Below are 13,322 nucleotides of genomic sequence, written 5' to 3'. Positions count from 1 at the left end.
CGAAAACAATCGATAGATCTCAAACAACGTGAACAAATGCCGTTAATAGTTTGTACAATGCACAGAGGAGTCATCTTTGAATATTAGAGGTAGCTACCACTTGTGTCCAGCAGTAACATGAAGCAATGATTGGGCAGCTTCTCTATTTCCAGTTCCAGCAGACAACACTTCAGTATTGACTGTACTCCATGAGCCATTGACTAGGGCGTTTCGAAACAGTCCTGGCATATCGAGTCCTGGCATACCTTTGTCAGTATACACGGATCTTAAAAATAATTGTTCATAATTAAATTTTATTTTCAAAGGTGGCTGAGTCAAAACCCTAAACAAACACCACAACCACACATACACCCTTGGATCCAACACTGCCAATGTTTACGCACACACAGATTTCCAGTTACATAATTTTGCTTTCGGTTTTAGATAGAAAAGTTGAATTGGTGAATTTAACCATACGTCGATTAGATACACATTTGTTGAAAAAACAAACATTGGACAATATGATATTCTAATAGGTTTAATTGCGAACTGAAAAGATATAATATGACACATATTTCATATTTTCCCATTAGTCATGGCTGAAAGAACATTGAGTCTCGAGTGACGGGGCAGGTCACTAATGGCGAATAACTGTAACCAGATAATGGATGGACAATATTCTTCCTTCAAAACTTTGATGAAAACACTATCTTTTAATTATGTTTGTTGGCAACCGATGTTCAAGGTGTACATCTTGTTGAACGTGCAGTGATTTGTTAACATGATCAATAGTTGCCACTTAATATGGTTAGGAAACGTTTGTTGACAAGCGATGTTTAAGGTGTACATCTTGTTGAACGTGCAATGATTTGTTAACATGATCAATAGTTGCCACTTAATATGGTTAGGAAACGTTTGTTGACAACCGATGTTTAAGGTGTACATCTTGTTGAACGTGCAATGATTTGTTAACATGATCAATAGTTGCCACTTAATATGGTTAGGAAACGTTTGTTGACAACCGATGTTTAAGGTGTACATCTTGTTGAACGTGCAATGATTTGTTAACATGATGCAGAATTGCGATGCATTTATTTGTTAACGTTTTGATTCTCCGTACAATGCACGCGTGACTCCATATTTTTTGTAAATTCTCTTGAAGTGTTGCTGTTGATTTTTAAGGTTTATTTAGTTACGTAACTTGCTTTGTGATTAATGCGTTTAAAAATATCACTCTTAGTTAAAAAATACCCTAATTCCTGTTTCTTCATTTAAATATTGCCCGATAAAGTAACCCCTTTAAGTGTCATATCCGCGTCTGTGAAATTATAAATATTCACATCCAAACACCACAAGAAGTTCTAACTGTTTGGTCCCTCGAATTGCGTTCTGACGTCAACACTCATGTCTAGTGTGAGAAAGAAATCCTTTGTATTTTAATTACCTAAGTGTATCAGAGATGCCTAACTAACGCCCACGTCCATGAAGACATTCTCAACCGGCGACCACAACACTTGTTCGATATTAAGGCGTTTGTATGAATGGGGGGTTGTGCTATATTAAGTTCAGGATATCAAACATACGGAAGTCGGATATAGTTCTAGAAGTGTCGCGCGTCTCAGTGACGACCATACAATTGTCTTTTCCTCAGCCCTCAAGACCACGACTTGGCCACTACGTCGTTGACGTCCACAGCTTAAAGGGGCAACTTCGGCATCGTTCCTTCCTTAAGTGGCATTTAGAAGCTGGTCTAATTTTTATGGATAGGCAACTTCTGTATGCAATAGATGTGCATTTTGGTGAGCACAGAGAATTTGTCTGTCCAAAAACAGTTTTTCTCTTACTCATCGTTTGTTATGTTAAATTTAGGATAATAGGTAACGGCGCCAATTGTCTAGTTCTATTAAAGTGTTCAATTAGAAAATGTCAGAGTAGGTGAAAATTTGTTTCATTCCAGATTGTCTTACTTTATTTAATTTTTACTCCAACCATCAAACAGATTACTTTCAGGATTTGTTTGTAAAATAACTTCAGCAAGTAAAGATTATATTTTTATTATTTTGGCTTCGGAAACGAAATAGGATTCAGTGTTCATTGCCATTAGGTGATACCAGTTTATTTAATGACACACCTTACAACAAAGTACTTGGAGGTATATTATTTATCACATACTAACAAAGATATTAGACAGTAGGACGTGACACCTAAGTCAAGCTAGCAACACTGTTCCCATGAATATTGTACAAACAATCAATACCCACTATTAAATAGCGTGCGACCGACAGGTACAACGAGGGGCCAACGGCACTGCCCTCTGTATAGTTAATGGTCCTTTGTGTTTGGTCAAGATGCAGATAAGAGACTGGACATTCATTGACACCTGTAACAAAGAAGCTGTCATATCGGCTTCGTTATTATAAATATTAATGAAAAAACTCTGAGTACATTATTTCCCATTAATAGGTTTGCGCTACTAAGATACTCGATTTGCTCATCCAAAACGTGTTTCTTCGAACAAGTGCTTGAGTCATGATTAATTATAAAAGTTTTGTTTGATTTTGGTCGGTTTTTTTTCCGGTATGATATGAATCATCATTTTTAAAACGATCAACATTGTTGCAGTTACCCCGGTTTGAATGGAGTTCGATTGATCTATTTTATATGAAGATATAGCTAGTGTTTTCGTTATGTCTCATAAACAGGCTTGTCACAATCAGTAGTCATTTAAAGTCAAATAACCCCCTGGATCCCTTCCTCATTAAATATGCACGATGGAGTTCTCTATCCCAATAGCAATCTGTCCAATTAGTCGTGATTCGGGGCGGTTTCGCATCAGACATATGCTAATACCAGGTGCAATCTTAGAGCCCTGTACACGCGCCACGTCACCCGTGACGTCACTCGGTCATGGAAGATAACAATTTGCTTTCTTATGGCGATAGGACATTTCGCAAACACATCTCTGAAAAGTTTAAATTTGAAATTTGAGTTGCTATCAATTATTTAGCAGAGTTGACGAAATCAGGTAAACATTAATTAATATTTGATTTCCTGAAATGGAATACAATAATTTAACTGAATAAACATATGTAGAGCATAACAAATAATAATTGTTGTAGTTGGTGTTCGTAGTGATGCTGACCACGTCGTGCAGGCAACAGATGGTAGTCGTAGGTGATGATGTCATCATTACCATCCCCATCTAATGTCTAATTTAAGTGTCTTTTTAATTTTATCTCTTAAATATACAGCGTCTGTATTTTAGTAATCCAAGATCATGTTCGGCTAATTAATGTTATTTAAGTATGAAACCATTTTTATTCCTGATATGATAACAACCCTCAGATGGCCATGATATAGCGAAATATTTTATACAGTTAATTATTGTCTAAAGTCAATAAAAACCAAACTGTTTCTTGGATTTTTTTTCCCTAGAATGATGATATTGATGCTTAAAACTGCTTAATGACATGTTAAGCGTGAAAAGCAATTTCCGCAGGAATCGGGTGAATTCTTACATTGTGTTTCAAATCATCGCTTCGTTGCATCCGAAAAAGGGGACTGTTTTTCTACGACAAACACTAATCTCCCCAGTGACAAATTTTAAGTGTTAAATCGTGGAACTATCGGGCAAGCTTTATGAACGTGTAAGTGGAAGTCGACAGCCTCTTTGTGAAATGTCGCCACAACTGCCGGGATCATAAGCTAACCTAGCACCAATTCTTTCAAAGTATATCCGATTCCCAATACATGGAATTATGATTGATTGCATTTCAGCTTCCAAGGGATGTTTTGTTCCCGTTTTATAGAAAGGTGGATTCGTATGGACAAAGATGTATAGTCTTCAAACAAAAGTTTGTTTAAAAGTTATCGTCGAAGAAGACTGATAAAGTACCTGGCATTGTGGTGAACTGGTATATGCTGTGCTAGTCCAGATGGGAAGTTAATTACTCAAGAAAACAACTTCTTCGAACGATATTTAATTTCAGTCCTATGACTTACTAAATCCAGTGTGATTGATAACATTATGGTTCTTTGAAAAGGTCAGAGAGTGTGGAAAATGTATGTAGCCGTTTATAAACATTATACGTTATGATTAGTTACCTGAGAATTCAGACAAAATAAACAAAAACAAACAATACGCCCACTGATTATTACGTTTACAAAACAACTAAATCCATAATAGTCAAGATACTTTACTTTGATAATTAATCGTAAATATATAGACTCTATATATTTAAAGATAATCAAAAGTACAGTATGTTTGAAATCACGCATGTACTTTGCAATACGAGATGCTTTATAAGTCTTCGTCGAAGCTACAGATTCTCGTCTACAAAATGCAAAATAGGCTGAGTCATTTACACCAACTGAAAACATGTCATTTATATCAGTACAGCAGTGGGTTACACACAGGACCATAGCGTGCAACGCACGTCTCGCCAGAACAGTCTCTTTTGGGGAAAACACTTCTTTTGGGTCAGTTTGTTTTGCTTGTAACGAAAAACAGAAAAGGCGATTGTAGATAAGTGGGTAAAGGCACCGAGATTTATTGTAGGGGTCAGAAGTTGGATTCCGGGAGAGGGTGGGGCGGACACTTGTAGGAAATGGGGCTACGCTTCTGTACTGACTGTATGATAACACGGAGTCTGGCTACAGATCCGCTGCTAAACCAGTGTCAAGCACTGTATTTATGTATCCGACAAGTATGTATCATATTAGTTGCGTAGCACAGTAAATTTACTTGTTTGCGAAATCGTGAATTTGTAGTCATATGAATGTTTATGTTCATGTACATGTGCACATACTTGTAATATTATGATTCGAGTGTGGCGGCAACAACCAGCCAGAAAGTATAATGTACCAGTATACCATTGTATTTCCTTATTCATTAACATCATATCATGGATGAAAACAGCTGAAAACCTCATCAGAACATTTTTTATTAATTTTCAAATACGTAAGAAGTAAAACCTTTAGTATATTACCCCTACGACATTGTTAAACACGGTATATGCAACACGAACTTTCATTTGGGCTGTGAGGTTATGTTCAACTTGATAGTTTTAGATATATTTTATGTCTTAAGCGCCATGTCTCCATCATTAACAGTTAGATCACTGCGCCTATGTACCCTCTTCGCAAGTTTAGGAATTAGGAGATAAACATCATGTGCTGGCCAATTTCCGGGTGTTCTTGAGTATTTGAACCACGTGAATACTTTTGGACCCGACGGCGTCAGCCGGAGGTTTCAAATGAAATATTCCTATGCTTCAAATACTCAATAACACCCGGAAATTGGCCAACGCATGATGTTTATCGACATTGTAAACACAAAAGTAAACCAAAGGGTTTTAGTGTCTGCACTCGTTTACATCGAGAACGGGTACAGCAGTGAAGTGTCAACTGCTGGCCGTTTCAGCTGGTTCCCATGATAGCATCTGGAGCAGCTCATTTGTGACGTTATTCTGACTTTACGTCACAATATGATGTGAATGACTTCACGACTGTTTCTACGTGTCAATACGCAGCGAACAGTCCTGCAGTTTCCGGAAATCAAATCCCGTTTAGTCATGTTTTTCAGCCAATCAGATTACAGAACACAGTGACTTTTGGTTTATAATACCAAATACATATACCCGTGTGTCAGCAAATATATCCATAATAGCATGTGCCCCAATTTGTGGTACAACCGGGCTGATATCCTTACTTCAGCACTGATATTGTTGGGGGTCAGAGCTGAGCATTTCCATGTTGGATCTGTCCACTGAAGCTTATTTGCCAACTTCATAATGGCTGCGTTGTAACAGGTTAAGTCATGAATGGAGTGTAATAATCAACGTTAACACTAACAACGCCACACACGCCGAAAGTCTGAACATGTTTCGTTATAATGAATCCCCTGAATAAACTACACAAAATATTAGGCATGTATATTGATGAAGCGTGTCAAAGGTTACAGGATGTGATTGTCATTCGAGGAATGACGTGGTTATGTTGCGTTGTAATGACGTAATATATCATATCCAGTTTAAGTACATGCATTTTTGCGTTTAGTTTTAAACCTTAGTTTTTATTTGACAATCAGGATATTTAAAGTTATAAGTTAACGTGTCATCTGGCGTTTGAGACGGATAATGCAGATTAAAAGAGTCAAATGTTGCTGCTGAATGCAAGATAATTTAAACTTGGAAAAATGTCCATGTGACAATGGATATTGTTCTAAACCTTCAGGTATGAGTCTAAACAAATGACTTTGATCTTTATCAGTGAATTCCCTTGTGTGTTATATTGTACAGTCAGAAGTTAATGACGACAGTTAGGAAACCCAAGAAGAATTAAAAATATCAGTACTTCCGTGCGATTTTATTGCTTGTTGATTGGAACTGTTTTAGTCTCTGACAATGCCTATAACAAAATCTAGATGTCCACTTTAGATCAAACCCGGCAAAAACCAGCAAACCATGCCTGTTTAACACATGAAATCCCTTCTTTGAGAGCTTCACGTTAGCACTATAGGGCGAGGAGAGATATGATCTACTGTGATTAGTGCACAGGGAGGAACCGTGCTTATAATGGATATTACTCACACATGCCTCATCGACCTATTGTTCTGTCACGTTGACAAACGCAGTGAGATAATAAGCTGCATACACGCCCTAATCTGTCAAAGCCATACTATAAATATAACACGACTGTAAACCACGACACGCATATCTTCCGGTAACAATTTGTGTTTCCTACATGCAATAATAATCAAAGCTAAAAGGGTATTTACCCACACGTCAAGTAAAACGTGATGCTCCTGTTAAAACGTTTGCTTGCATCGTTGACCCTGTCTGCCAAGTGTGTCACTGTCGTATTGCCTTGTGCTGTCATTAATATATGTTTCAGGTATCATGAATGGCCCCAGTTTGGTACAACTGCTAATCTCAGGTCGATTTTGCGTTCAGTGAATCTAAATGGCAATGCATTGGAAAAGGTTAAGTTGTGGAATTAGGAAGGGTTCGAGGTCATCCGAAAATGAGATTCAACTGGTTGGAGAATGGGGTGCTTGTAGCAATATAAAAGCGGGGGGTATGTTGTCATTAAACCCAGCAAGTGGGAGTATCGATCAAGCAGAGCTGACAAGCAAAGATTGATGTCCGCTTGAGACAGAAACAAAAACGCAATGCAATTGTTTCCGACCATCCAGTGCCATATTTCAGAAAACCATTCCCCGTTCCATATGAAACAGTCCGTGATCCATGGTGTAGAAAAGATTGATCATAACAGGGACGGTACGAGGGTTTGTACTGCGGTCTGCGGGGGACCCGTGATTGATGTATCGTGTCACGACCAGCCAGCCGAGACGCGGACCTGTTTGTCCAGGAATCAGAGCCACTGATTTGTGATGCTGTGATAGCCAGTTGTCTCATGGACGATGTCGTTCACAACGGCCATACACTCACGTCAGGTGCTCGTCGCTGGTCTCGCGAGAGTTGTCTGTCAGACTTAGTTAAACCGCCACTCATAGTGAGGCTGGGATTAGTCTCGAAGCAGATTGTGGAGTGATTAATGGCATGTCTCTTTAATGCCAACGCGACATATTATTTTGATCGACTTTCCTCAGATCGAGACCGTCTTTCAATTTGGTGCTGTCTGTGTTTGGAGTTATGAATTATTAAGTACTTCACTACCATGAACTGTGATTAGAATTGAAATTTACACAATGTCAACGTGAATACTCGTCGACTGAAGATTAAAGTAATTATGACTGCACATACTCAGTGTAATTTATTTCTCCTCGAAATAACCAGGGGATTCACGCAGTGTAAGTTTCGTGGGACTGCATTTGCTTTCAGAAACGCCACCTTGTTTTGTCGAGGTTAACATGAACTCCCTGCATTGTAGATATCATTACGTAATAAAATTAAAAGCACCCCCCACACACACACACCTCCCCGTGTGTTGTGTGTGTGTTGTGTGTGTGTGTGTGTGTGTTTCTCTCTGTCCGTGCCCTGCTTGTGTAGCAGCACTGTACAAACCGAAACTCTTAAGGAGTTAAATGTTGCTAACCCATTCGTACACATTAATGAACAAATACGAACATCTGAAAAATACAACATGTGTTATCCACAAAGAGTTTGCATGTGGGTACGGTATCGATTGCTTTCGTCAAAATTCTACTATCCAAAGACCAACCTTAGAGTGTTTCTTCTGAAACCTATCTGAAACTATCTTATTCTAAGTATAAGCGATATACAAATTTCTATAAAAATGTAGGGACATTGTGTGTATGAACTGTTGTCAAAAAGTCATGATGCCGAGTGTTTACGGGGAGAGGAACGTCTTCTGCCCCACTAGTGAGACCTGTTGTAAACAAGGCCACCGGTCACCTGTTCACCTATAATGGTACGGGGAAATAAAATTGATAATTGCAACGGATATCACTTTTGTCACTGATATGTCAAACTGGGAATGTCCTGCGCGTCTACCATTAAAATCTTTGTGAAATTTTTGCTGAAACATTGAATGTTATTTTCGGGTTCAGATAACCAAGTTGAGGTTCTACTCAACTGCAGCCAAGTAGTGGCATGAGACCTTAGTGAAAAAAACGTGTTCAGTTATACCTGAAAGTTTAACAGGAGGTTTTACTTCATGCAAATCATGTTCTTTGTTCTTGTCGTCATGGTTATGTTTGCTATGTTCCAGCAGGGACCTAGTTGAGGAGAACATGAAGCAAGCCATGCATCAGATGTGCAACATAAACCAACCCATGATGCCTCACGACTATGGCCATCGAGACTTCAACCTGTCCATGCCCTTGGTCAAGTCAGAGCCCATCCCACCCCACTACCTCTGTTCACCACCCATGGACCACCACCATCACCACCTGCACCACTCCGTGCCCCCCGTTTGACAGTGGGCCAATCCGGGAATGGACTCGACCTGTTGGTAGCAGACGACATGCTGACGAGATATAGTATAACGACTATGTTACCTGTGCTTGAGTCCAGTCCTGGAGAGGGTGTGCTTCATCCGTTTCGGGAAAGGATGTGCTTCGGACCAGTCCCTGAAAGGATGCGAGCCTCGCCCTGGTGAAAGGGTATTTTGCGCCATAATGAACTCGGTCTCCAGTATTTAATTAAGTTGATTCATCAGCTACAACATTCTGACCTCTAGTTTGCTCTAGACAAATACTGCTATGTAGAACTGTCCATTGCAGACTAAGGACATCAGAAGTACGCCGTTGGTTTAAAACTAAGAACTTATCAGCATGGAGGGCGTGAAGTCTTCAAGATGTATCAACGAACATTCCTGTCTTCCTCCAGTGTAGGGGGAGACGTTTGATGGCTTTAAGGACTCATTTCCTAACTTTTGTCCAAGTCACTCATGTTGCTTGGAAGAAAGACGTTGACATTGACACATTCTGCAAGGTGAATCTTCTGTACCGTGCTTTGTTATCACGTGCTATGTTTTCTCTGAACATTTGTTTATTGTGTATGTTCCCAGTATGCTGTGATGAAGATTATCATGATGATGATGATGATGGGAGAGTCTTAAAGAACGTATATGTGAGAGTGACTGATTTCAATACCTAAGCGATCGGGAGGTCAGGCTCGCTGACTTGATTGACACATGTCATCGGTTCCCATATGCGTAGACCCATGCTCATGCTGTTGATCACTGGATTATCTGGTCCAGACTCGATTATTTCCAGACCACAACCGTATAGCTGGAATATTGCTGTGTGTGGCGTAAAGCTAAACTCACTCAAAACCCAAAGCCCATTGTTTCTGGTTCGGTCGCATCAGAGGTACGATGAGGTTCTACCGTTGGCGCCAGAGTGACTAGGATGAATATTAATTCTTAACAAACGCAGTACCATCAATAAATTATTAGCCAATATGACGTGGCAACTGGCATCACTATCATCATCACGGGGGATTACATTGTTTATCTGACAGCACATGCCTAGTGCCTTTTAAATATATAAAAAAATAATGTCACTTATTGGACACGAGGTTTCATGATTGGTTTAGGTTTTAGCCTACAGATATAAAATAAGTACAAACTGCCACGATGCGTTCTTTAAAAGTCTGGAATTAATATAGGTAACGATGATACGCCAAAGCAGTTGTTCTTTAGAACCAAGCCTAAGGCTTTCTGTGAACCCATTTATGGATAAAAAGTCTGAAATACTAATTTTAAACAGTTTTCACTCGAAAGTAGTTACTGGGATTCTTGTCAACATTTCCTCTGAATTCAAAACAACACTGAGATATTTCCTCCTTATCACTCATCCTTATATTTTAATTTTGTTTGCTAAAACATTTCAAAACAACCTTATAAGGTTCTTAACTTAGTTCGTACGGTCTAAATTTTCTCTGGGATAATCGGTAACCTAAATAAGAACGAAATATTTCCAAATTTTACTACGATACTGTATGACCATATGATGGTAGCCTCCAGAGAGAAAGAGTGTACATTATTCTGAAGAAGTCTAAATGTAGTGTTAGCATACGTTGTGTAGTGTACATAATATAAGACAATATGAGGAGTTTTCGCTTTGTCATGATGTATACAGTGTGTCAATAATTGTTCAAGGATTATTCAAATTAATGTTATGGGCTTTCCATAACAGAGTAATTTATATTTTACAGCATGCTTTAACTTATGTCACTCCCTTTCTATGTCAGATGGATAATTTCATATAAACCTTTTTGCATTATGTGTTTTCTTGAATCAGAATAAAAGTGTTATGTTTTCTATAGTTGATAAGTCTCAATTTGTATTTTAAGCTTAGCAAAATGGCTGTTATGCGACGCTTTTCAGTAGTCAAATACCATATGCGGGTACCACTGGTTGGTAAAAGTGTCAACAGTGATAGGAAGCACCTAAAATATTGGATCTGGAACCGTTCCACTAAGCAGCCACAATCTCAAGTGTAAGCTATCTTAAGTCTGGAAGTGGTGCTGAGAATGGTCTGCAGAATGGACCTGAACACAAACCATTACAGCCCAATATGAAATCAAGTATGAAGTGCCACTAGGTACAAAAAGGTACATGTTTTATTGTCAACATGTATAGTATGTTTCATGGTATTTCTAATACTCCGACGTCATTGCCTGCTGCTATTCAGTGCACATCTCCAGTGATAAGTGTTTAATAATCATCCTCACGCATTTTTAAATGCATTGAGTGTATTCACCAATCTTTAGTCGCACGCTTTGAAGACTTAATCGAATTTCAAACATACCAGTTACAACAGCCATAGTGCTATTGCCGCTTTGGTGGAACGGTCCCCAGATGATAGCGATATGGATACAAAGTTAGCACATTTGCATGCATACAACTCTAGACATGGTGACCGTGACCTCCTTTCAAGAAGGACTCGGTGATATCCCCGTCGATCTCAAAATGTGTATCTGCAGGCGTTTATATAACGTAACTGGGTTGCGTTCAGATAATGGATGTATATCTGACAGAGTTAAGTGCCCTTACCTCCGAGTTTTCAGTCGTAGGGCTTAATCTATTAAATTAAATTTAATAGATTTAAATTTAATCTATTTTTCAATTTTCTTATGTTTGTTACATTTTTATTTTTCGTCAAACATGAATATCGATTATGTGTGAGTGAATAAGACGTTCGTGGTTTCCACACGTTACCGTATATTCGTGTCATTTTATATGTGCAATCATGTCCGAAAATAAACAAATGATAAAACTATACTATTTCATATTTTGTGATATTTTTGTTTGTATTATATCGTCACACAGTCGCAGTACAAGACATAACATATTGTCCACTCAATACCTGTTTTGTAATCGAACCTGTTTACCCGGTGAGGAAGAAAGCTTTTTAACCGCAGAACTACCCAGACGCCATTGTTTCTCAACAACATATATGCTGACCAGCAAAAGAAACGCAACACTGACTTTCTGTCAACATTTTGAATAAAAAAACATGAACATGAACGCTTACTTTTATGAGATTTCCTTTTTTTCAAAAAGTTGCGTTTCTTTTGCTGCTCTGTATATTTATTCAACATCATCAGTATGTATGGTTCACATGGAAACAAGGTCGAAGTTGAACTCAAATAATCCAGCATGTTGCTTCTTCAGAATACATGTTGCAAGGAAACCGCCAAGGCTAAGTAGTGATTATGTGTACACTGTGCTGTTAAGATTAGCCACATTGCAAAACCGTCACCGACACATTTACAGCATGTCGGCCGATTTATGTCAGTCACAGCCCTGCGTGTCTTTGCGAGGATTAAAGATTTAAAAAAAAGATATTGTTTTTGAGATGACCCCTACTCAAATACTTCATAGTACAATACGTCATGACAGGGTCAGTGTGCATTATCCTGTGAAGGTTTTCGAGTAGGGGGGTCGTCTCAATGTTTATGTATATTTCATTTTGAAAAATAACATTCGCAAAGACACGAGAGCCTGTGACAGGAGCATCCATAGATGGCATAATGTCGCAGAAATCCTGCTTGTTCCTGAAATTGCAGGGTGATACGGTTTCGTCACATACTTTCGCCCATACTCGAGAGATGCTTGTTGTGCATATACCTTGGTGAACTGCTATCAGTTCATTCGAAAATGAAAGTGTGGTTATCATATTTATCCTCTTGCATATATGTATACATTTTTTTTCATTCATGTACTGTGACATCCTATTTTTCACTATCGTGTGACATGTTGTACTTACTTGTATGATGCATTCTCCTGTAAGATGTTGTACTCTCATGTACCGTGTTGTATTCCGTGGTTCTATATTGTACTCCGTTGTATCATCTCCTACTCTGCGGTATTATGTTGTACTCTGATGTATTCTGAATTGTCGAGTCTGTGTTTTCTTGTTTTAGAGGGGTGGGGGGAAGGGGAGATAGATAGAGAGATAGAGAGAAACTAGCAACATAACTGATATATGGACCCTTCACGGTGCACACCAAACCCTCGCAACATCATTGATACATTATAATCCTTAGTGAACAAATCATCGACACACACGGCCTCTGTACCATCCGTCCACTTTCACACACCCGACAACTGACACACCTCGTCCCTGTAACATCCGTTCACACTCACACACCTGACAACTGACACACCTCGTCCCTGTAACATCCGTCCACACTCACACATCCGACCACTGACACCTGGTCCCTGCAACATCCGTCCACTCTCACACCCTACCACTGACACAACTGGTCCTTGTAGCATTCGTCTACTCTCACACCCGACTACTGACACACCTGACCTCTGCAACATTCGTCTGTATCACACCCGACTGCCGACATACATGCCGACTACGGTGACACCTGACCTCTGTTACACTCCTTCTCAACACA

At 39.1% G+C, this 13,322-nt stretch overlaps 1 protein-coding gene across 2 annotated transcripts in view; it reads left to right on the top strand.

Annotated features, from left to right (window-relative positions):
* Positions 1 to 11,694, top strand: part of LOC137295060 (homeobox protein SIX6-like) — a 30,008-nt gene extending 18,314 nt beyond the window's left edge. The window contains exon 2 of one of the 2 annotated variants that reach the window (XM_067826331.1): positions 8,677 to 11,694. In XM_067826331.1, coding sequence (XP_067682432.1) covers positions 8,677 to 8,881 — 205 coding nt within the window. In that variant the 3' untranslated portion in view covers positions 8,882 to 11,694. Of the gene's footprint in view, positions 1 to 8,673 lie in introns of both variants that reach the window. The other variant, XM_067826330.1, reaches the window with a different exon arrangement.
* Positions 11,695 to 13,322: the final 1,628 nt, after the last annotated feature.

The sequence above is a fragment of the Haliotis asinina genome, chromosome 8 (genome assembly GCF_037392515.1).
Source record: "Haliotis asinina isolate JCU_RB_2024 chromosome 8, JCU_Hal_asi_v2, whole genome shotgun sequence".
Classification (NCBI taxonomy): Eukaryota; Metazoa; Mollusca; class Gastropoda; order Lepetellida; family Haliotidae; genus Haliotis; species Haliotis asinina.
The sequence above is the reverse complement of the archived record's forward strand: the minus strand, read 5'-3'. Positions and strand labels throughout refer to the sequence as shown.